Source organism: Canis lupus, chromosome 2 (assembly GCF_011100685.1).
Source record: "Canis lupus familiaris isolate Mischka breed German Shepherd chromosome 2, alternate assembly UU_Cfam_GSD_1.0, whole genome shotgun sequence".
Taxonomy (NCBI): Eukaryota; Metazoa; Chordata; class Mammalia; order Carnivora; family Canidae; genus Canis; species Canis lupus.
The window spans coordinates 81,843,160-81,867,379 of NC_049223.1; the positions used below are offsets into that span (position 1 = coordinate 81,843,160).

General features: G+C 54.6%; 1 protein-coding gene across 10 annotated transcripts in view; it reads right to left on the reverse strand.

The window, feature by feature from the left end:
- The window catches only part of KAZN (kazrin, periplakin interacting protein), a 1,012,902-nt gene that overhangs the window by 20,978 nt on the left and 967,704 nt on the right, over positions 1–24,220 (reverse strand). For 9 of the 10 annotated variants that reach the window (XM_038531936.1, XM_038531937.1, XM_038531940.1 and 6 more), the window contains 2 exons: positions 661–866; positions 35–153 (listed from right to left, as the gene is read on the reverse strand). In XM_038531936.1, the coding sequence (XP_038387864.1) occupies positions 35–153; positions 661–866 (325 nt within the window). Of the gene's footprint in view, positions 1–34; positions 154–660; positions 867–24,220 lie in introns of those variants that run through there. The other variant, XR_005356153.1, reaches the window with a different exon arrangement.

The window sequence follows — 24,220 nt, forward strand, 5'->3', positions numbered from 1 at the left end:
CAGCTGGGTGGGGTGCCCAGGCATGCCGACCCACCTCCTGCCCGCCTCGGCATCGCGGTAGTCCTCGATGGCCAGCCGGAGCTTGCGCCGGTGCAGGGAGCTGCACACGCCCAGACCCAGCTCCAGGTCTTCGTCACTCAGGCTCAGCAGCATCTGCTCCCCAGGAAGGTGAGGACTGAGCGCCCAGAGGGAACGTGTGCGGTGGGCGCCCGAGACCCCTAGGACCTGCTGCTGGCTGCGGCTGAGCCCGGAGGGGTCTGTTAGCATGAGGCTGGGGCCCAGCACCCGCCTGTCTCCCTGCACATCCTTCTCTGGGGTCCACGCAGAGCACTTGGTGCATCCCTGCTCCAGGAGGTGGGAGGAATCACATCCTGACCAAAAGAGCCCTCTGGCCAGTCCTGCCCTCCTCCAGCCGGGTACGGGAGGGTGAGACCCAACTTAAAGACGCAGAGGCCCAGGCTCGGAGGGCTACGAGCCTTGCCAGGGAGATGCGATGATTTACTGGGGACACTGGGGCCTGAGGCCAGTTCAGCTGGCTCCTGGAACACGGCTCCTCCTGGGGCCGTGGGGTGGGGTGGGGTGGGGGGTGGAGCAGGCCAGCTCCGGGTTGGTAACGGTCACAGGAGGGAGATGCGCGCTGGGATCCCGGAGGCGCCCTACCTTCCCGCTCTTCACGTTCTCCGCACAGGCCTTGACGTACATGGGCATGGCCATGACCACCTCCAGCCAGGCCTGGACGGTGCCGGCCTTCCAGTGGGACATGGGGGTGGTCCTGACCAGCTCCACCTGCTGCAGCCGGTCCATCTGCTCCTCGCCCTCCGACAGGCTGAGGCTCTGCCTCGTGGGGCTGCACTGGCTGTCCGAATCTGCAACACACAAGCGGGAGCTGCTGGGGAGACGGGTGGGGGCTGCGGGGGGTGGGGGGGCTGCAGGGAGGGGGACGGGTGCAGGGCCTAGGCAGGCCGGGCGCAGGGGGAGGGCAGGGCGTCTTCCCCACGCATTTCTTCTCTCCAAAGTCAACGGGCTCCTGTTCCGTTTTTTTTTTTGCCGCCCCTCCCCCATTACAAAAGCAATCGGTCCCCGCCCCCCCAACAGAAGAACTGGGTCTTAAAAACTTAATCCAGGAAAGGATGAAAATAAACCAGAAAGTGAAAGTCGCCCCAGATCCCACGCCACCCGGAGACAGCAGCTGTTAGTTGTAGTTAAATAGTCTTTGGGATACACAGATGCCCACGCTCACGAACACACACAGACCCACGCGCAGACACGGTGCTCCCCGCTGCGCGATGTTCCCATTTACCCCGCGGGGGGCCATCCCCCCACCTCCGGGGAGATCTGTGGTTTCCTTCCACAGCACCGCGGGATGCCTCAGGGGATGCTTTGTACTCTATGTCGCCTGCCTCCTACTGACGGGCATGGGTTGTCCCCGTTTCTCGCTATTGTGAACGACGCAGCGCAGTTATCTCCGGGCAGCTGGGTGACAGCCTGGTGACTTATTTCCTTAGGATAAACGGAGCCTCGGCTCCACTCATTACTGCACCCACACCTGTTTCCAGAGGAGCCCCCCATCGACGAAAATGTTAATCCCCCTGCATTTCCCAGCCCGACTCTTCCGTCCGTGGTGGGACGTAACAGCACCTGACGAACGGGTCAGGTTCAGGCTACAGAGACTTGACCGAGACAGAGAGAGAGGGAGAGAGGGAGAGAGAGAGAGAGTCTCTTTCTCTAAAGCAGGGTTACAGACAAACACCCACGCAAACCCACTACCATGAGAAATGACAAGTATTAAAAAAAATAATAAGCCTGGTGAGAAAGGACCCTGCCGATACTGTTACATTAGAAATGATCATGACGATGTAAAAAAAAAAAAAAAAGGCTTATCCATCAAATTGGCCACGTGGTTACAAATCTGCGTGCGAAGTCCCTGAGCTCGGGTGCCGGGAAGGATGAGGTTACTCTCCTCTTGCTGTACTTGTGTGTCTCATCAAAGTTCCATGACAAACATGTACAAATTTTTAACAAAAATTGGAGAAATTAAATAGGAAGCGGTATAAGTGGTTATTGAGGGGAGGTTGAATGATGAGCAATGCCTCATTCGTGTTATTGGAACATAGGTGCTTAATGAGCAGTGCGTCACTGGGGAATATTTTTGACAATAATCTAATCGCCAAGTGAAGAAGGACAGGTCACGACAGCAGGTGCATCGTCGGCCCAGCTGCCTTTTCGAGGTGATGTGGACAGGAGTACACGACGGAGAGCTCTAATTGTGTGTGCATGCATATACGTGGGCATTGACACGTATAAAATACTAGTTGGGATAAATGTTTAAAGCCTGCGTGCAGAAAGGGGTGACGGGTTAATTGCATGTGAACGTGTGTGTGTGATCGTTTTGTGCCTGTGTGAGTGTGCGAGCGTATTTGCACGTGTGTGCCTGCTTTCCTGTTTCCCACGTTTCCTGCAGCGAGGTATGCTATTTTTGAGGTGTATTTATTTTCTAAATGGAGAAACGCAGCCTAGAAATCTTTTTCGAGTTACGACGAGTCCGCTCTCCCCGGTGCCTTCACCCCTCCCCGGCCCTCGTCATGTAGACTCTTTGCAAACAAGCTCCGTCAGCTTGGGGACCACGCACACAGCCCGCTCTGCCAACACCTTTCTCCCCAAGGCCGCGAGCCTCTACCTGGTAAGCCCAGAGCCCCCCCGGAGCATGCAGCGGGTGGGCAGGAGGATGCCGCCCAGGCGGAGCCACCTGACTCGGGGTGGGCAGCCCTCAGGCCTCATGCCCCGGTTTCCAGCACCATAAGATTGGCTCGGTGGTGCTCCCTGCCACCTGCGTCCTCCCCTGGGCTGCTCTGGGGCCTCAGTGACTGGGGATGCTGGGGCCTGTCTATGCCAGATGGGGAGGGCTTGAGAAGCTCCTGGAACATCATCGCGTTTCCCTTCTCGGGTGGGAGGAGGCCTCTTCCCTGCCCCCAGGGAAACGGCAGATGGGCACGGAGCTCCGTGCAGGTCGCCAGCCTGAGCACACGTTGCCATGACGCCCGGGAATGCGGGAACAGAAGCCTCCTCTGCAGCCCTGTCTGGGGCCCCTGAGTTTCCGCTCATCGCCAGCCTAGGTGTCCCTCCCGCTGGTCCCTGGCTCCGCAGGGCAGGCTTGGCTTGCAGGGATTGGGCCCTGCAGGTGTGAACCCCGGGCACGCCGCGGGGGTGTCCTCCCGGGTGGGAGAGAGCCGAGAATCACTGCGCTATTCCTGTCGCTGAGCCGCGTCTCTGTCACACACTTCCGGGAAGGTGAGAGACGAACATCACTCCTCCTCGTCGTATCTGGGTACCTGAAGTTCTAAGACACAGCCCGCGATGTCCACTTGGACTGGGCCTGTGGAAAGAGGTTTTGGAGTTGAGCAGACGTCGGCTCTGGGCCAATTTCTTGACCTCCTGAAGCCTCTGTTTTCCCATCTATAACATGGGTATAACGATCCTACTGTCTACCTCCCCGGTTAATGACTCATGAACTCCGCACGGGAAGCGATGGTAGGCCACTGGGTACTTGCCTCAGCCCCACCTGCCTTCCTGGGGTGAACTTGGCTTGAGTTCAGCTCAGGAGCTTAGGGGTCCCACTTGGGGTCAAGCCCACCGGGGCCAAAACGCATCGTCCCAGCAGGACTCGGGTCTGGTCCGGGTGGGAGAGGCCGGGCTCCCCGCGAGGAGAGGGGCGGGCTCGTGGGTCCCAGGCCTGGGGGGGGGGGCGGGGGCAGTGCACGTGGCTGGGCCTCCCCAGGGAAAGGAGGAAGGAAGGAGAAGAGAGGCCCCGAGAGTCAGAGAGAGACTCAAAGAGCAGAAGCCTTCAGGAGAGAAGCAGCGCCCCAGGAACGACAGGTGTGCAAATACTTGGGGGTCATTCTGCAGCTCGCGGGCCCGGCCGCTGAGGAGAGCCGGCTGTCCTCACCTGTCGTCACCTGCGGGTGGTGGGTGGCGGGTGGCGGGTGGCATCCGGCTTCGAGCATGCAGGAGGCCCAGCTGGGCTCCTAGGAACAAACCACGCCTTTGCCACCGCACCACCTCCGCCCCCCTCCGCCCTTGCCCGCAGGACTGAGCCCCATGACAACACTGCAGAAGGCCCGACGGGGCGGGGGCGTCTTTGGGGTCATAAACCATTAATTAAAGGCAACTTCCAAAATGCAGGCATCACGGGCCCAGGTTTTCTGTCTGGGGTTCCATCAGTCCTGGCTTTTATTCCCCTCTGTCTCAGCCCTGACGGGGGGAGTAGCTCCCACGTCGAGTCAGGCAGGGAGGCGAGCCGGCCGGGCCACTGGCAGAGGCCGAGGGGGTTCCATCTGGATCCTTCCAGGTGGGTCCGGAAGAAGAGGTTCTATGTTCTCCTGCCAGGTGGATATTGTCTGGTCCCGAGAGCCTGAAATATTTCCTCTCCGGTCTGTCACACAAAATCCTGTTCAGAAACCTTCGGGTTCTGAGGTCGGCGAGGGAGTGGAGAGGCCGGGGCCTGACTGCTGGCCCTTCCATTGCTCTTGGGGAAGAGTCTGGAATGTGCTCGGCCTCACCGTTGCCATCTGTGAAACGGGAAGACAGTAAAGTCTAACGTCACAGGCCTAGGTGAGGCTGAGCGAGGGGATGGACGCTGCTCACGGTGCCCTGCCTGGTGTCCCGCACGGAGCGGGGGCCTCCGCCCTCTGCAGCCTCACAGCTTGCACACCCCACACCGGCTCCGGCCTGCGAGGAGCTACACACGGCACGTGGCTGTCGAGCACCTGCTCCGTGGCTTGCCCACACTGAGAAGAACCTACAGTATGGAATACATGCTGAATTCTGGAGACTTTGTCCAAAAAAAGAAGAAGAAGAAGAAGAAGAAGAAGAAGAAGAAGAAGAAGAAGAAGAAGAAGAAGAAGAAGAAGAAGAAGAAGAAGAAGAAGAAGAAGAAGAAAACATAATCTCAAGAATTTTTATGTGGATCGCATATTGAAACGACAATATTTGTGGTAACTACACATTACATCACCTAGTTGTTAAAATCCGTTCCACCCGTTTTTACGGGTAGGTCTCCTAGAAAATCTAAAATGACATATGTGGCTCACGTGAGCCTCTTCCTGCACCGAGCTGGATTAGACGGAAGGTTTTGTTTGTTTTCCCTTCGCCTTTCCCCCCCTTCTGTTGGTGTGGAAATGAGGGAGGCACCTGATTTCTCTGCTTTGGGGTCAGTGGTTCTCAAAGTGCGGCGCCAGCAGCACCTGGGGACTTGTTAGCGATGCAGATTCTAGGATCCCACCCCGGAGTTCCTGGGGCAGTGGCTCTGAGGGCTGGGGTCCAATAATCTGTATTTTAACAAGTCCCCGCCCAAGGTGTTTCTGATACACGCCAACTTCTAGAACCACTCTTTATTAGCTACCCTTGAAAACTTACCGTGCGTATTTGACTTAACAAAACCTACGGTTGAACAGGATCTTAATGCTCTGCCCTAAATAGTAAGTTATTTGAACATTCTGATCACCCCTTCTGACTTACCACCTACCGTGTCCATTATTTTAATTCTGTCCTTTTGGGGAAAAATAAAACCCCACAATTTTAGACACTGTCGTCATGATGATTTTTATCCTGATAATATTTGCTTAAAATAATTTCCCTGCACGTTAATCACGGTGTTCACCACTCTTCTTGCGTCTCAGACCTAATGTCTAGGATGATTTTTCTTATTCCTGGAGAACATGATTTGAAAGTTCCTCTGATGAAGAGTATTTTCTGGGGGGTAAGCTCCTACAGCTTTTGTTTATCTGAAAAAAGCCTGTGTTTCCCCCTCGTCCTTCAAAGAGCTTTGCTGGGCACACAGTTGTAGGTCTACGGTCATTTCTTTCCGGCACCTGGAGGACGTTGCGCCAACACCGATTTCTGGCTTCCTTTTTGCTAAAGAGAAGGCAGCTGCCAGTCCAATTGTTCTTTCGTTAGCTCCTTTTAAGATTTTTCTCTTTGTCTTTGGGGTTCTGCAGCTTCATTACGATGGGGCTACCTGTGGATTTCTTCTTATTTTGACTGATTTAAATTGAGCTTCCTTCCTGTATCTCTCGGTTGATTTTTGGAATATCCTCAACCATCATCTCTTAAAATATTGCCTCTTCTCCATTCTCTCTTTGCTCTCCTTCTGGGATTGGTCTTTCTAATTCTATCTTCCCTCTCTCGTAAGCTGGTGCTGTCCACCAGAGATTCCTGTGATGGTGGAGATGCTAGATCATCCGCACGGTGTGTTATGGCAGACAGAAGCCACGTATGACTGCGAACACTCAAAATGTGGCCAGTGTACCCGGGGAACTGACCCTAAAGCCTTATTGAATTTTAATTAATCCAACTACTGATTTACATCGCCACATGTGGCTAGTGGCTGTTGCATGGTGGACCAGGAAGCCCTGATTTCTCATGGTTTCCAACAACTTATTTCTCTGCATTGCAATCTGGTAATTTCCTTTGACCTATTTTCCATTTTTAAAATTCTCTCTTCAGCAGCTTATTCTTCTGTTTAGTCCATCCTCGGATTATATTTTATTTTATTTATTTTTTTCCACACCAGGCATGGAGCCCAACGAACGCTTTGAACTCACAACCCTGAGATCAAGCCCAGAGCTAAGATCAAGAGTCAGATGCTTCACTGCCTGAGCCACCCAGGCACCCCTGGATTTTATTCTTTTAATGTTACTCACTGTATACTTCCAAAGGTTCTAGTTGGTTCTTTTTACCTGGTCTTTTCATATTAGTCTCTTGTTTGCTCATGTTTATGACTTTGTGTTAAATTTTTTAAAGTTTTACATACATATTAGCTTATATTTGATATTGGTAATTACTGTATCTGAAAAGCCCTTGGAGGGTCTACATCTGCTGTATTTTTCTGTGGACTCTCATGCATGCGGAGCTCACATTTGATCTTCTGGAAATCTCTGAGTCTGAACAGCAAATGCTTTCCTCCAGAGAGGATTTCTGTGATCCGCCAGGGGGGTGGGGGTGGGTGGGGGGATGGCACCTGATAGCAGGGACCATCTCAATCCTGTTAGGATGACCTGGAGAACGAGAGACCACTTTGTCACACCCCAGCGTTTACTTCCCTGTTCACAGTCCTGACATCAGCATCTGCCCCCAGGACAGACCCCGGTTTTCATACTTGGTTTTCGCTCACTACTTCTCTGCTCCCATTCTGGTCTTAGCTCATGAACTTTTAGTTTTGGATGGGGGCAGCGTGGGGATTTCCCTTACTTTTGGTGAGGCCAGAGATTAACATTAAAAACTATGTTTTATTTTATTTATTTATTTATTTAATTATTATTATTTTTTAATATATTTTATTTTAGATTTGGTGGTTTGGCCCGAGAGGACATCCCCTTGCTGTGTGCACAGTCCACCCTGTGCTCTTCACATTCTGCTAGTGCATGGGTCTGTCCATCTGCCCTGCCACAAAGGGAGTTCCAAGGTCAGGGGTCAAGTCTATCCCTCTCTTTATCACCCAGGCCTGCTTCATGGTGATGCCACCATTAAAAGACCAAGTTATGGGAAAGGGATAGTCAATAGTTTTTTTGTTTTTGTTTTGTTGTCATTGTTTTAATTTGAATCTTCCCGGGGACCTCTTGTGCTCAATATCCATCACTGTCTCCCTGGATAAAGCCCAAGCTCTTCGCATGACAAGGCTGGGTGTGACCCAGCCCTTTGCCGACTTCTCAGTGGCACACACCACCCCCCCACCGCACTTTCCAGCACTCCTGGTCCCCTCTCCCCTCTCGAATCAGTCACGCCTGCTGCTCTCTGCCTGGAAGCACCCAGCTGCAGGCTGCTCTGCTTGGCGAACGCCTATGAAGTCTGCAGGCTCTATCAAAATGTCACCTCTTCCCAGGACCCCTTCTCTGGTCCCCTGGTGTCGGCCGGTCACCACTCCCTGCAGCACATGCGTGTCCACGCCTCCACTCCACATGCATGTACTCACAGTACTCTCATTAATCCAGGTGCTGTTCTTGCCTGCACTTCTCACGGCTGACATTAATGAACGGCCATGGGATTATTTGGTGAGTGTGCCCCCCGCTAGGATGTAGACCCCATAAGGACAGGCGCAAGGCCCTCTTTTGCTCCCCAGATATCCCTGACATCTAGCACGGCCTCAACCTCTGCCGATCTCTGTGGTGTAAACTCACCCACCTCGGCCTGTGTCAGTGACCAACGAGAGGCCACGGGGTGTGGAGCCGGGACCCAGTTTGGGAGCCTGTATGAGCCAGAGCTGCCCACTACTGCCTGGACAGAAGGCACCTGTAGGTTTTGCTTAAAAGAAAGTGAGCAGGGAGGGGAGGCGGTGAGGAGGAGGGAGCAGGCCTCTCATCTCCTTCACACCTCCTTTCCCGCCACATCCAACTGCTTGCAGGCCCTCAAATGCACCACCACCCAGGCTCATTCCTTTTTCTTGGCTGATGGCAGGGGCTCTGAGCCTCAGCACTACTGAATGGCATTGGGGACCAGCTTTCTTTGTCGTGCAAGCTGCCCTGCTGAGGGGAGGATGTTTAGGAGCACACCCAGCCTCTATACCCTGTATGCCTGCAAGCCCGCGGCGCAGCTGCCCCCAGTGCCCCGTCCTCCTGTTCTCAGCCTGCCCCACTCGGGCTGCCAGCTCTGGTCAACACTCACCCCCTCGGGCCGTGGCAGGCAGCCCCGGCACCACTTCTCCAGCCAGAAGCTGAATTCTCATTTTTAAAATGAGAATTTTAAAAGGTGGTTTTTAAAAGGGTGGCTCAGTGGTTCAGCGCCTGCCTTTGGCCCAGGGCATGATCCTGGAGTCCTGGGATCAAGTCCCGCGCCAGGATCCCTGCCCTGCATGGAGCCTGCTTCTCCCTCTGCCTGTGTCTCTGCCTCTCTCTCTCTATCATAATAAATAAAATCTTAAAAAAAATACTGCATTATGACATGAGAAAGTAACGTTTTACAGCCCGACAACCGTCACTGCATTGGATGGAGATGCTTCGCTGGGGCCTCAGCCTCAGCTCCAGTGAGCTCTGTGTCAAAGGCAGACCCTGGCGTGCCCAATCTGACAACATGGTTTCAAAGGGCATCAAGTCACTGGGCGTGTAGCTGCAGGAGTGACAGCAGGACCCAGGGGGAGGGGGTGCTGCCCACCTACAACACCCTGTCCCCAACACCCAGTGGGCCCTGGGGGGCCTTGAGCTGAAAAGCTGACCGTGCTCCTGCCCCCACATGTCCCTTAAAGTCCACGACACCACGAAGCACACAGAGAGGCCCAACAGAGCTACTTTACGTGTTCAGAGAAAATGTCACATTCCTTTGTTTCCCCTCAGTTTTGGTGCCACTGTCTGGCAAGGGCCTAAGCTTGTGCTCACTGTATCTGTCTCCTGGCCCAACAGGACCCCTGGCCCCAGCCTCAGGGGACATCCTGCCCCGGTCACCGTGTCCCACCAGCCCCTTGGAAGCAGGGAGTCCAACCCCTGGAGCTGGCAAGGCTCCACCCACTCTGTGCTCATTTCCCGGGTGGACGCCTGGCAACTATTTCCTGAGTTTACAGACTTAGGGGCAAGATATGAAGAAGAGGCCCAGGGAAGGCAAGCCTTCTGCTACGCAGTGACAACTACGGCCTGCTTAAAAAATATACACAGCAACGCTCCTCCTCGTTAACCCGTCCTTGTGCTGAACGGTGCCCACATTTGGGAAGTCCTTCTTAGTCTGCAATTGGAATTTCTTTGCTCTTTCATTTACGTGAGGGGCACATGCAGCTGGGGGCCGGCCTCTGCCTGCATTCCTGCCGCCTGTCCTCTCTCCCCACACATTTTCCTGGCTGGCTTTTCTGCTGCTGTGTGGGACTGGAAGGTGAAGCAGGGGGGATCTTTGAGAGGAGGCTGTGGGCTGAATGACTCTGCTCCCTGGTGTCCCCGAGGAGATAGTGCGAGTCTGCATCTCTATGCCTCTTGGAGGCGAGGCTGGAGCTATGGGTTGCTGTGGGCTGTGGGGGCCCAGCTGTGCCCCGGGGTCCCTTAGCAGATTTTCAGCCTCTTCCAGTCACCGACCCTCCTGACTCCCCTGGGCCTCCGGACCTCTCAGGTTCCTTCTGGCTTGGCCCAATCTGCTTCCGTGAACCCTGTGGACTGTGGTCATTGTGATGGTTGTGAGACCCCTATCCATTTGCTCGCTGGCACGGGGGACCCCCGCAGAAAGCCAGGTCCATGGGCCTCTGGCTCAAGGAGGGGCACTTGGAGGCAACGCCTTCCATGGGATCATCCTAAGCAGTTACTGCAAACTACCCAACCTCCTACCTCCTTCAAACTGCGTCCTGGCTGCCTAGAAATTTCCTATACAAGCGGGGAGCTATTTTGCTTCTTGCATGCAGGCCAGTTTAGGAAGAGCAAAGATGCCGATGACCAGTATTTCTTTAACGTCCTTCAAAATGAAGACGGAGCTTTGGCGAGGCTCACGGGGATGGGGGGCATTCTTACAACTTCGATGCCTACTAGAAATGCCAAGGAGAAAACTGGTGCCGGTCTTGGCTTTCTGGAAACGAGAGCACTAAGGCACTGGGACAGCCTCACCAGCATCTGCCTGGAAGCGGTGTAGTGCACCCCTGGACCCCAATTCTTACCCCGGTTCCCTCACCTGCTGTCTCCCTGGGCTGTTTCTATCTGCTATCTGTCCTGCCTGAGCTCAGTTTCCTGAGCGCAATAATATACACTTCACATGAGGACAACATTAGGGTAACTTAGGTGGCCTCGTGTTTACACCTGTAGCCTCAGCCTTAGCCCGAGGCCTGGCATTCAGGAAGTGGCCAGCCGGTGTTTGTCGAATGACTTACTGAGTGTATGCCAAGGGCCTACATTCCCCTGACACTCAGTAGACGCCAGCAAGTCACGTCCTCCTCTCCTCTGCCGGCTTTCCTCACTCCCCTCCAACCCCCCCCCACCCCCCGCCAGAAGCCAGTGCTCCTCCTCAGTCCTCGCCCTGACACCTGCACCATGTCGCTGGGCCTGCAGGGTTACAGCTGTCTCCATGCTGGTGACCAAGCATCCTCCTGAGCACCTTCACCTGACCTCCTCCCTCTCCATCTCTGAGTCCTGTAGAGAAATGGCGGAGTCGCCTGGTGGGGCTCTCAGACCACAGACAGGTTGATCCCCCATCTGACTGCAGCGCCAGCCATGTGGGCCTCTGGGCGCCAGGCAGGCTCTGATTCCTGTGCTGACTCCAGAGTTTGGAGGGCCGCTGGCCCCTGCCACTCCCCAAACACCCCAAGCTCTGGAACCCCTGCTCTGGTCCCCTGCTGCCTGGCTGCACAGTGAGGGCAGGGCAAGGCAGGCAGGCAGGAGAGCCCTCTGGTGAAGGCAGACACATAGCCCACGGCAGGCAGGCACCCCGATTCCTTCCTTGATCCAAGTGAAACATAAGCACCCCCCAGAGAGGATCTAGACTGCAGGGAACAGAGCAGGTGACCTGCAGACAAATTGGGGCCATGCAACTTTCAGCTCCCCAGAAGAACTCATGTTGTAAAAACAAAAAAATAAAAAAAAAGTTGCCGATATTAAGGAGTGTAGTGTATTCTGTATTTTTGACTTCTCTTGAAAGATCAGGACTCTGGAAGCCCTGGAGCCCAGTGGGGCTTGCTTCCTCACGTGGGACAGCCTGCAGCACCCAGGCACCCACTTCCCTGACCACCCGAGGCCTCGGGGGCTGAGAAATAGCAGGAATGAGGCTGGGACGCGGGCAGCCCGGGACCAGCTCACTGGAACGCTCAGAGGCAGGCCTTGGCATCACCCACAACCCCCCTGCTACAGCTGATCTGAGACAGCGCTGGCTGGCCAACGGCCTTCCAGCTCACACGGGGAGCCCCCGCGACCAGGACGGGGACCGGGACCGTGACAGCTCACCTTGCCTGCTGCTTTACAGCCTGTGGGTGAGCACACTGCCCCCCTGCCGTGAGGCCCATCGCACAGATGAGGAAAGTGGAGCTCAGAAATGTCCACCAGTCATGCAGGCAGAGCACAGCCAGGTCCCCGAGCCTGTGTTGCATGTCACCGGCCGCCGCTTCCTCGCGTGGGAGACTCCTGCCACAGCGGGACGAGCAGCTGCCATGGGCTGGCCGTTTCTATCCGTTGGTTATTTCATCTTTGCAACAGCCCCAGGAGATAGGCAGTGTCGTTTCCATTTTACAGAAGGGAAAACTGAGGCTCAGGGGGACCCAGAGATCCGCTTAGGGTTGCACAGCTAAGTACTGGCTCTGGGATCAAGCCCGGAGAGCTGGGTCTCAAAGCCTGGGCTTCCCTCAATACCCCTCCCTGCAGGGCTTGGTTTTTATCGATTCTGCTGGGGTCAGGCTGTCACTAAAATGAATCTGTGTTTCCTGCACGCACAGGAAGGGATGGAGGGACCCTGGCGAGGGTTCAGACACCTGAGTCCCGGCCTGTTATCTCTGAGCCTTGCTCTGTAGACAGCCGTCCCATTCCCTCTGGCTTGCAGAGCCTCCTCTCCTGTCACCACGGTCCCTGCAGCGACAGCTGTCAGGGGCAGTCTTCTCTCCTCCGTGGCCTGCCTGCCCCCGAGCACAGGCTCCCTGTCCCCCTCTCCTGCTCCCCCTGAGACATCAGCGTCCTAACCAGGCAGGGAGCTGGCACCGTGTAGGCACGGAGCCCCTTGGGATGTGAGGCCAGGATCTGTGGCCCTGTCCCAGGGAAAGCCATCGGGCCACTCGGAGCTTGGGCAGGGGACAGGGCAGGTGGGGCCCGAGGTCTGGGCAGGACGGCGTGCCCGTTGCTGTCCCTGCCCCAGGGCCCTGTGTATACCTGGGACCAGGAACAGCAGCGAAGTAAGTATCGTGGGGCTGGTGTTCCTTGGTCAGCCTGTGGGGCCGTCCCCCGGGTAGAGGCTGCACGCTGACTCGGGGTCTTTCTGGGCACAGCGGATGCTCAGCCATGGAGACGTCCACGCTCCACCTGGCCTTGCTCCTGGCGCCCTCCTGAAGGCCCATGCGCATCCCATCTGAGCCTCAGGGACTTTCTAGGGCTCAACAAGGTCAGGATGTGGCACGCTCAGAGCTCTCCGAGAACCCCCAACTTGGCACCTCCAGGCACAGAACACAGGGGCTGCGGGGGTCGCCGGGTACAACACGTCCCAGAGGGCACTCCACGGAATGAGATAGAAATGCACGGTTCTGTGGTCAAGTACGTTTGGGAAACACGAAGTGGGAAAAAGGGAGATATTTTTCTTCACTGCAGAACTTGTCAGAGTCTTGAATAAGCTAATGTGCTGTGTTCAAGATCTCTAAGGGTTGGAGACACAGCATTGTTTCCAAGACAATTGACCCAAGGATTTCTTTCTTCCTTCCTTCTTTCTCTTTCTCTTTTTTCTTTCTTTCTTTCTTTCTTTCTTTCTTTGGGATGGGGAGTTTTAGGTAGGTGAGGTCGTTGCGGGTTGGAGGTTGTATGTTAGGAGGAGGAGTGCTAGGTGAGGTGGGAGGGATTGTAGGTAGGTGTTTAGTGGCGTTCTTGGCTTTCGTGATGTTTTATTTCTTCTTTCTTGTGCTTTTTTGTCGTTTTTTTCGTTTCTGTGTTTTTTCTTTCTGTCTTATTTATTTATTTCTTTCTTTTCTTTTTCTTTCTTCTTTTCTTTCTTGTCTTTTTTCTTTCTTTCTTTCTATTCTTTCTTCTTTATTCTTTTCTCTTTCTTCTTGCTTCTTATTATTTTTCTTCCTTTTCTTCCCCCTGCTGAATCTTGTGCTCTGCAGCAGCTCAGAACACTGTCCTGGGAGTCAGGAGCCCTGGGTTCCAGAACCAGCTCAGCCACCAATGCCCTGCTTGGCAGTGGGCGACTCCCAGCCCATCCGTATCATGAGAGGACTGGGCAAGAAGCCACCGAGAGCCCTGTCAGCTCTACAGGTCCTGCCCCCCTGGTCCTACCTGGCAGCCTGGCGACTGCTGAGCTTGCCTGGGCCTGCCTTTGCACCCGTCCCGAGGGGCCTGCCCTGTGTCTCTCACGGGGCTGGTGAGAGGCTGAATCGGCATCTGTCCTCACTGTCACTGTCATCACCAGCATTTACTGTGACCCGAGCTGAGCCTTTTATACCCAGTCACTCGTTTCTTCCTTGCAGCCACCCCTGGAAGCGCCTCGCTGTCCCATTGTACACATCAGGAAGCCGAGACCCAGCCAGGTTCAGTACCTCGCCTAAGGTTGCCAGCTAGCAAATGTCAGGACTAAGGTCTGGACCCGGACAGTTTGCCCAGATGCTACCCCCTTAAGCTTGACCTTGATCTGCCCCTGAAAGAGCATTACAAACTATAAAGGGCTGTGGCCTGGCAGGGACATCGCTCTGTGTGGTGTTGCTGCGGCTCATCTGGGGGATGCGCATAGCCTCCTGGGGAGGGTCTCTGGCCCTCCATCTGTAGGCTTTCCTGTTCTGCTAGGGTGAGGAGGGAAGGCATCTGGGCCAGCTCTCTCTGGAACAGGGCAGGGGTGAGCAGGGGAGGCTGGGTGACCACGGGGAGTGGCTTTTCCACAATGGGGGGTGCAGGAGGAGGCCTGAGGATGGAGCTTAGAGACCATCTCACCCACGGGTATCACACTGTCTCGGTGTTGCAAACCCTTAGTGCAAATGGAATCAAATCTCTAAGAGCAATCACCTGGAGCTCTGGGGTGAGGGGAGGGAGCGTGCTGGGGGGTGGCCAGAGGGAGGACCCCAGGGATTTGTAAGGCTCCACAGGCCACCACTGGCCTGCTTTGTTTGGGAGGGAGTCTGAGGCTCAGAGAGAGACTGACTTGCCCATGGGTCACACAGTGAGTCCATGGCCACGCTGGGAACAGGAAGTGTGGAGCCAGGCCTCCCGACCTGGGGCTCCCGACCGCACTGGGCTGGGCTGGTAGGGCTTCTGGACTGAGGCCTGGGCCTCCTTAGGAGCCTGAGAACGCTGCTGGGCCCCTCCCTCGGGGCCAGCTCCACCCCCGAGCACAGCTTGGGCAGTCTTGCTCCCACTTTAGGGCCCATCGTCATCATCTGGTGTTCACGGGGCACCACCGGCCCCAGTTGGAGGCCAGCAGGTCCACCTGAAGCTCGGCAGGAGGCTGGTCGGCCGCCGGGCAGGTGCAGTCTGAGACGGTGGATGTCATGCTCAGAACCCGGCCGGCAGCAGGCTTGCCTTCTGTCCCTACCACTTCCTGGCTGTGTGCCTCTAGGAAAATTGGGAGCCTCTCTGTGACTCTTACTGCTGCAGGCCTCTGAGGCTGCCTGGGGGCAGCAGATCAGCCACGCAAGACCCCTTGGCTCTCCGCTCAGCAAGACCCAGCAGAGGTCCTGGCAGCTGGCAGGCTTGAGTACCTTCTTCCCTCACAGGCTTGAGTACCTTCTTCTTTCTGGCTGCCCCAGAAAGGTTGGCCTCTACGTCCTTTATCATGGTGCCCTGGGGAGGTTGCCCTGATGGCAAGTCTGCGCTAAGACCCATGGACAGGATCCTGCCCCCAGAGACTGCCTCGTGCCACCTCTTGCAAATGAGCCCACACTGGGCAGCTTGTTGGAAACGCAGATCCCAGCGTCTCACCCTCCGACCTGATTGCGTAGCTATAAGATGAAACCAGGAAATCTGCATCCTGCACACTCAAAGGCCTGGTCGGGTTTGACAATGATTCACGCGTGATTCTCAAACTTTTTTTTCCCTTCTTGATCGCTTTTTTTTTCCACCCCCCGCCATGGGATCCTTCAAATGGACTCCTGCATGAAGGTCCAGCGTGCAACAGGTAAGAGCAGAACTTCTCGCTTGGAGGGGGAGGACTGGAGCCCTTTCCAGCTAGGTCTTTCACCATCTATGGCAACCTCTCGAGGGTCCTCTGAGGAACCCCCAAGTGTGCCATGGAACACACTTTGAAAACTGCTGCTTATTCCAATTTCTTCCTCTACTGGGTAGAAAGACTGAGCCCCAAAGAGCCAGCCTGCACAGGGCTTGGCCAGTGAGGCTTTCTCAAGTTCTCTGAAGCTACCTACAGATCAGCTGTCCCCCCGCCCCCGGCCCCCTGGGGGGAGAGCTTGGTCAGAGGCTGCGCAGCCCAACAACCGAGAACACAGACTTCTGCATGCCTCCTTGCGAGAGCAGGCTGGCTCCGGGCTCTGAGACACGTCTCCTTATTCATGTGCCGCCCTGGGGTGACCTTGGGGCTTCTGCCTCAGGAACTCAGGCGTGGGCAGCCTAATTGCTTCCCATGGTCTAAATTTCTCTGCACTGGCCACAGCAAGAGTACGTTTCTCCCTGGAATCTAGAAGGAATAGTGGCAAGGCTGGAGGGTTCTGGGGGCAAACATGTCAAAGCCTCCCTGTTCTTAGGCACAAAAGCCAGAGTCTCTCACGGAGCCACACTGGAAAGGAACCTGGACTCGGACGAGTGGACACACAGCTGGAGGGAGGTCAGGTTCACACGGCCCGATGCCCTGGTTTTACCCCTCGGCGACGTGTTTAGATCGAGTCACCTTCGGGCACAAGATGTGTATCAGGCTGCTTCTTTCACGCTTCTTTCCTGTCTCTGATTGAACTTAACTCCACTCAAATCATGGGGGGCACAGGCCCTGGGGCTAGCCCTTTCCAGGTTCCAAAACCCACTCAGCTCTCATTGCTGAGCCTGGTCATCCCGGCATCCCCAAAATGGTGTCGTCCCCTACCCACTCTACATTGACAATTATCAGAAAAAAAATCCGCTCCTCTGTCTCGTTAGATTGGGAAACACGGAGCTCCCACATCTCACTCGTTATACGCCACACTATCATTGACCTCGCATGCGACACGGACCCTAGGGATAACCCCAACCCTTAGAACAGCAGAGTCCGGAGCGGCATTACGACCGGAGCAACGCCATACAAGACTATGGTGCTCTTCGGCTTTAAGCCCCTTGCGCCAACCTACTCACCTGAACTTCAGGACCCCTCCCCCGGTGGTCATAGCCCCTCAGCGACACCAAGCCTTCCCGAGAACAGATTACTTCTGATTATCGCGATTGCAGGGAAAACATTTGGGAAAAAAGCCACCACCAGACCGCCAAACCGGATGGAACAAGGTAGACAGGGTTAACGCAGGAGAGATTCCTGATCACTCTCCCTCTCCGGGGGGGCAGTTGCCCGCTCGTGCAAAAAATATGGAAAGCTTTTGGGTTTTACAAAACAATGCTAGTGCGTAGCAGTAGAAGCGAATCCGGAGTCCCCCGATGGACCCACAGAGATAGTCCTACCGACCCCCTCCGACGACACTTCCCCTCCCCCTACGCACTTCTTAACCCCATACCCATCTGCAATGTTCTTACTCTCGCGACTCTCCCACCACATGCTTTCTCGCACTTCCCTTTCCAAGATCATAAAAAGACCGTGCACACCGACGAACACTGAACAGAGACTAATCCCCCACCAACAGTAAACGCTACACCCTCTCCTTCCTAATTTCATTCGTTCCTCTTATTCGCTTCTATCTACCTTAAATAGCCCCAATCTACTTCAGAGCGACAAATTCCCCCTCTGTCTCTCATGGCTATCAAAGCTCCACCCCTCTATTTACCCCTTCTACCAGCCCCAACCACTAGCGGTGTCAGACAGTGCTGCTGGAAACTCAGCATCCGGGGGAACTGCAGGAAGGATAACGCCGCGAGGGTCCCTCCCCCGACAGAGCATGGGACGCAATTTCATAGTCTCTTGTTTTGGTGCAATTAATGGCCATTTGCTGGCAGTCCGTTGAGAAAGCAATCGGACAAAACCTGAAGCTCAGCAATGCAGGCGAGCGGTCAGCCAGTGCTTGCTGGACTCCGATTTGGAAGCTGCATGTCCTGACGACGTCCCAGGGCCCCGGGGCACCTGCTGGGGAACGGGAAGGCCTGCAGGTTCCAGGTAGAAGGGGGCAAGGCTTTCAGTTGCCACTTCTTAAAGCTCAGCCCTCTTGGGATCGTTTTCTCGTGGATCAGATCGTTGGTTGGGGCTGCTGGGCATTGCCCTGTTGGAGGAAAGGCGCACCCGCGGAATAGAAGGATCAGGCGTAGTCCCGACATTAGCTCCATCTTGTTTCCTTAGCTGTGTGAAGGCTAGTGGTATAGGGGAGGACGCGAGGAGGAAAATGACGAAACGGAGAGGAATAGGAATAAGGTAGGACAGGTGTTCACAACAAAGTTGCCTGGCATGATTTTCAGCCCCTATAACAATTCTTCTGGCAGATCTCCCCACTTTCCACTTCAATTCACCTTCTGATTCATCTTGATCCCTCCTGGTACTCTACTAGCCTAAGCTAAGCCAAGACCTAATGCCTAAGTTATTTTTGTTCACAGGGCATTCTTTTATAAAATAAAAGGAATATGAAGAAGGGGAAGAAGTTGAGCACAGGGGAAAGACAGGGGGAAGAAAGAGGGAGGAATGATGAAAAAAATAAAGTCGTAAGTGGGAATAAAGAAGCGAAGCCATTAATACGGCCCCTAACAACACCCCCGGGTACAATCGCACGGGCCTCCCGTGCCGAGCACCCAAACGCAGGGAGCGGTAGCTCGGAAACCCAGTCTTGTGCTGGAGGGGAACAAACTATCCAAGCAACCGAGGCAGGGACGGCCCACCGTGCAACCTTAGCCTGTGCAACGACCTACACACAAAAGAACACCCTGGAAAAAGTGGCGTAAATACATTGCCACATAGCCTCTTCGTGGGGACCCGAAGTAGAGTTACAGACGGCAGGTCTTATCCTCACTCCTTCTCCCCCCCCCGGGCATGGCCTGCCTAATTGTTCAATCGGTACATGTCAGGGCCGCCTTTTCGTTTGTTACACTCGTAGTGGTTTCCGCACTCTATCCGGCGGTCAGACACGGGTTGGCCCGGCGATGGGGCCAGGATCATTACTTACGAGAGTATGCTCGGCAGCGTGTCACGGGGTTGGCATTAGGCAGAAACCCTTCCGCCCCCCACCACCTATCGGTTCGCCTGAAGCTTTTACGACGTACCTCGGGCAAACCCTCAACCTTCACGCTGACTTCGACCTATCCCTGACAACGTAATCGAGTGGGATATCCCCCATTTTTCGAGGCATTTTATACTACCCGCGGCAAAAGGACCCGGGTCCCGAGAGGGCCCAGTTTCGCTTCCTTTTGTGCGGAAAGTAGCAGACACACGGTCCCGCCGCCTGGAATAATCGGGCAAAGGGGTACGAAAACAGATGTAAGAAAAGGTGACGGTAACACGTCGCGATCTACTTGCTCCCCCCCCTATCATTCCTTTTACATTTCTCTCCTCCCCTCTTCCGCCCTTTATCCCCTATAACGTCCCTGTCTACTCTCTTTTGGAACACCCCCTCGAAGATTAATCCAGCACTCTATTCCCGCCGCCGTTCGGGGCTGCTTCCGAGTAAGAACCGGTGGAAGTCGGGATTCACCACACGCGAGAAATCCATGTGCCGAACACAGCAATAAGAAGTGTGAGCAGCACGGCTTAGATGGCATTCTCGTCCCCACTTATGTCTCCCCCCAATGCACACCCCCCCGTGAGAAAAAAACGACTCTCACCTTATTCAGAGCTTATTCCCTATATTTTTTTCTTTTCCCAATCCTCCCCACCGCCATTCATCCCCTTGCCACCCCTGATTGGATGTACAATCGGTTTACAGAAAACCGAGCGCGAAGCGCGGAACGGTATAGGCCACATGGCAAATGTTGGAGTCAATCAAAGCTCGCGAACGGGAAACCATGGGAATATCATGGAAAAGAAATATGGAAAATACGCTGAGAGAGAAATAGTGTAAGAAATATTAGATAGGTTTAGAAATCTAAAGACACCAAGTTACTCCAGCTTTTGTCAGACTGACGTGCCCCCGGGCGGCCTGAGCTCATGAAGTGGAATGGTATCCATCCGCCCACAAGGGTGCTGACCCACCTGATCCCCCCAGTATCATACGATAACTGGTTTGGCTGCATGCTCGCCTGTCCCGCCATCTTTGCCCTTACACCCAACCACCATTGTTGGCACGCCTGCTCCCCACTCCTCCGGATCCCTTCCCCCACTCCCCCCTTTCCTTCGACTGCCACTCCCTCCCAATCCATCCTCCCCTCCACCGTTCCATGCGCCGCATAATAGGGCAGGAAGCTGCCACGGTGAAGGGTCACTCAAATAAAGCGTAAGAAATCTATATGCCTATGGAAAAAAAGCAAAAGGGAACACAGCTGGGAACCCGCCGCAGGAGGCTACACACACTCAGTCTACCCGCGTGGTCCAATGATTTTGTACACAAAACCCTTCCCCCCACCCCTGACTCACACCTCTATTCACACTGTAGGGCAACCCCGGTCACCCCGCTACGTCCCCCTGTCCTTTGCCTTGTCTGTCTGCAACCACTTCATCTCTATCCCCCCCCTCTTCCCACTCCTAACTCCGTCTTAATCACGTCCCGTCTCTCGTTGAATGGCTTACCGGGACAAAAAAGCCCAACGGAACAAAAAACCCACATGGGAAAACACCTAGGTCACCACCAGCAAGGAAGTGCTAGGCTGTGCCGGAGGTGAAGGGTGGGTGAGGTGCAAACCTGGCCCCAAGGAGGTCTCTGCAATGCCCCCTGCCCGGGCCCTGCCCCTCCCGCTCAGATGATGGTGAGAGTGCCAGGGACTCCCTAGGTTGGCAGTCTGGCCCTACTGTTTACTAGCTTCTTGACCCTGACGATTTACTTAACCTGAGTCCTTGCACCAAAAATGCAGATTGTTGGGAGGGTTAACTGAGTTAATGCATGTAAAGTATGCGGCATGGACTACAGCCCATGGTAAGTGCTTAATAAGTGTTAGATATTATTATTGTTATTATATTACTAGGTTACATCTGTCGGAGCCTGCCAGCATGGGTGGGAGAGCACGCGTGAGGGCCACTGACGGCAGCCGTGCAGGTTGTGCACTCGGCACCTGAGCACAGTAGTGCCTTCTGGAATAGAGTGGTACACACGACCTGTGGGGCTGTACACTGGCCCTAGATGCCCTGGGCATGCCTGCTTCAATTTCCAATAGGTACCGCTTGAAGCTGGTCCATTTGGAGCCAGGTCTCAACGAAAATAAAGGAGGTAGTAGGACTTTTGAGCAGAGCTACGAAACTTGGAAGAGGTATGGCCCAGTCCTTGAAAAGGTTACAGGACCGTAGGAGCAACAGCTAGGATCTGGGCCAAGTCACTCCGCTCTGGGTCAAAGTTTTCCCCATCTGTGCAGTGGGGTGGGGTGGGGGGTGGGGGGTCTAGTTTTGGGATGGCAAGTAGGCTTTCTCCCTGTATGCCAACTCTGACTGGTGGTGGCTGAGGCTTTGTAAAGTGAGCACCTCAGCGGCCACTCTGGGCAGGGTGGGGACGTCTGCATGAGGCCCCTCATGCCCGCTGCAGACTAGCCCAGCGCTTCTCAATGCTGGCCACACCCCAGGGTCACCAGAGAAGGTTTAATGACGCCCTGATTCGGGGATACGGCCTGGTACTGCTAAGTGTTTTCAAAAGCTCTGCAGGTGATTCCAACGTGTGGCCGGGTTGAGAGCTGCTGGGGTCCCTAAGGCTCCTGGAGGTCCTGAGTGCTACGACTTCTTGGCATGGTCTAGATCTCACGGGGCTTTGAGCTTTCTTCCAGCAGAAATGATGGGGGTGTTAAAAGGCCAGTCTCTCAGTTCTATTGCTGGAGAGGATTCATCTTTAAGTTGGGAGGCAGGGGTTGAGGGCACTGGCTACACTCCAGGATCGGGGCATACAGGGGACCTCTTCTTGCGCCACACTATGGAGTTTCACTGGGGCCGAGGCCTAGGCTTTGCATCCGGGGGGGGGAATCTCATGGGACTCACACTGGCTTTTTCAGGGAGGCCCTGTGGCTTCCTTGATTTCTTTGTTAAGCTCCTCTCTGTCCCGAGGGAAGGTGGGATGTTGGCACGGTGCAGAGGCCCAATGAGGTCTGCAGGAAGTAACATGCCCCAAACTCACAGGCGCACTTTCCGGGCCTTTGGAAGGAGTGCCGGGGGTAGAAGGAAGCAGATGAAAGCTGACTGGGGCCGCAGAGCTTGGAGAACACAGGGCCAGGGCGCCAGGCTTGGAGGTGGTGCATTAGGACCACAGGCAGCCCTGGATGTGACGGCTCCTCCCACTTACAGTCGGGGTGGCCAAGATGCGAGGTTTCTGGAGGCCACCTGGCCTCAGCCCCACCGAGGGCCCAGAATTCAGCCAGCTTTCCTCAGCCCCTCCAGACCCAGCCCTGGAATCCAAGGAGCAGGTCATGCAGGGGCTTTGCCTCCCACCCGGAGCAAGATAGAAGCAATCAAATAACATAGAATTCAATAATATTTTAAAATAAGCTTTATTTAGATTTTTTTTATATTTTATATTTGCATCCATGCCTTCGAGAAACCTTTCCCATGGGAAAAGTTATTTTCATCTAATTTACCCATAACTCATTCGCTATTTGACGTAGTTCTCTTAAATAAATCATCCTTAGTAACTCTTAGATTTATCTCCTAATTTACAAAAACTGAAATGAAAAGGAACTACTAAATCATTACCAGGAGTGGTTGTAATTTTCTCTTAAGTAAAGGGCAAACCATAAAAATCAACCAAAAGAAGAAGAAGAAAAAAAAACTCATGGGGGAGAAAAGTATTTTCTAAAATCTCTCTCCGTAGAGGAAGATGCCAGCTTTTCCTCACCGCCAGGCTTGGTTAAACGGCTTAGGGCTTAGCCAAAGGAGGCCAGAAAGATCCTTATTAGGCAGGGCCCTTTGCCTGCTCCTGCCCAACCGCCCCACCAAGTCAGAAGGAAAGGGAGCAGCCTACTGGTGGTTTTTTTTTTTTTTTTTTTGTTGTTGTTGGTTTGTTTGTTTAGAGACTTGGGACAAAATATCCTATCCTTCTAATAGAGACTCCAGCACTCTCCAATCTCTTTTCTTTGTAAGAGCTGAAAATGTTACTGCTAGCAGAAAGTGCAACTACTGTTGTGCAGAGGGTGGGTGAACTGAGCTGTGTTAGTAGTTAAGGTGGAGCAGGGGACGAGTGACAGGTCAAAAGAAAAGGGGAAGCTAGTTTTAGGCCTCAGGAGGCCCTGGCTTAGCTCACGTGTTCTCCATCACCCGGCGTTACATGCACATGGTTCCTTTGCTGGTGAAGCCTCATTGAGGCCAACACTGCTCCCCAAATAGGCAGATAGATGTTCCTGCCAGCCCTTCTCTCCTGGGGTGAGCGGGCTCAGGCTGCTGTGACAAAGGGGAGGACAGGGCCGGAGGGATCCCGAGATATTCTGTTAAGTATGGAACCAACCAGAATGGGGAGGGCAGAGAGGCTCTGGTGCTGGTCCCTGTGTCCCTCACCGCCCTCCCCCTGAGACAGGCACCTCCCCCAACGGCCCCTGCCTGGCCCACATGCAGAATTAACCAAGGAGGAGAAAGACACAGCTGCAGGGAAGAACCCATGCGTCTCGAGGACCCCTGTGGCACCGACTCAGGCCGAGTCCCCGTGGTCATGTGACTGGCTGCCTCACTCTGCATTCAACCTCTCTCAAAACACAGACCCCAGAGAAGGTGGCGTGACAGTAGGCCCTCCGCTCACTGGGGTCAGCGTTCCTCATTCCAGATAAATAAATAGATCTACAAAGGCTTGGAAGGGAGCTATTGGGGGAAGGTGGGGGAGAGAAAGGTGGAGTGCACTTCCATGCGAGGGGCAGGAGAATCCGGGCGAGGGAGAACAAAGAACGGGGGAAAAAAAGCAAGCTTTGAAATCCAACGGTCCCTGGGTTCTGGCCACCCTAAAGTCTACCTTGCACAGTTTGGCAGCAGCATGAGAACAGAACAGACAAGTCCACACAGAAACACCCGCCTCCCGCCCACCCCGTGGAAAAATATACATTCCATTATTTATGTAATAATTTAGATAGAATAAGTCTTCTGCGTTTGTGCAAATAAATTAAACGGAACAGTTTTTTTCTTTTTTCTTTTTTCTTTTTTTTTCCATAAAGAAAGAAACGGCAACGCAATTTAAAAACTGGCAGGCCGTGAAAAAGAGCCCGGCGGACCCTGGCAGCCCGAGCCTGGGCCCGCGGTCCCGCGGGGCGGCCCGCACCCTGACCACGTGGGCGGCCTGCGCTCGCTCGCTCGCTCGAGGGCCTGGGGCCCGGGGCCTGGGGGGTCAGGGGGCGGGTCAGGGCCCGCGCTCACGCGGGGGAGGGGTGGGGGGAGACATCGAAAACAGACCACATCCTTGGGCAGACGGGCTCCAGAAGTAGCAGTT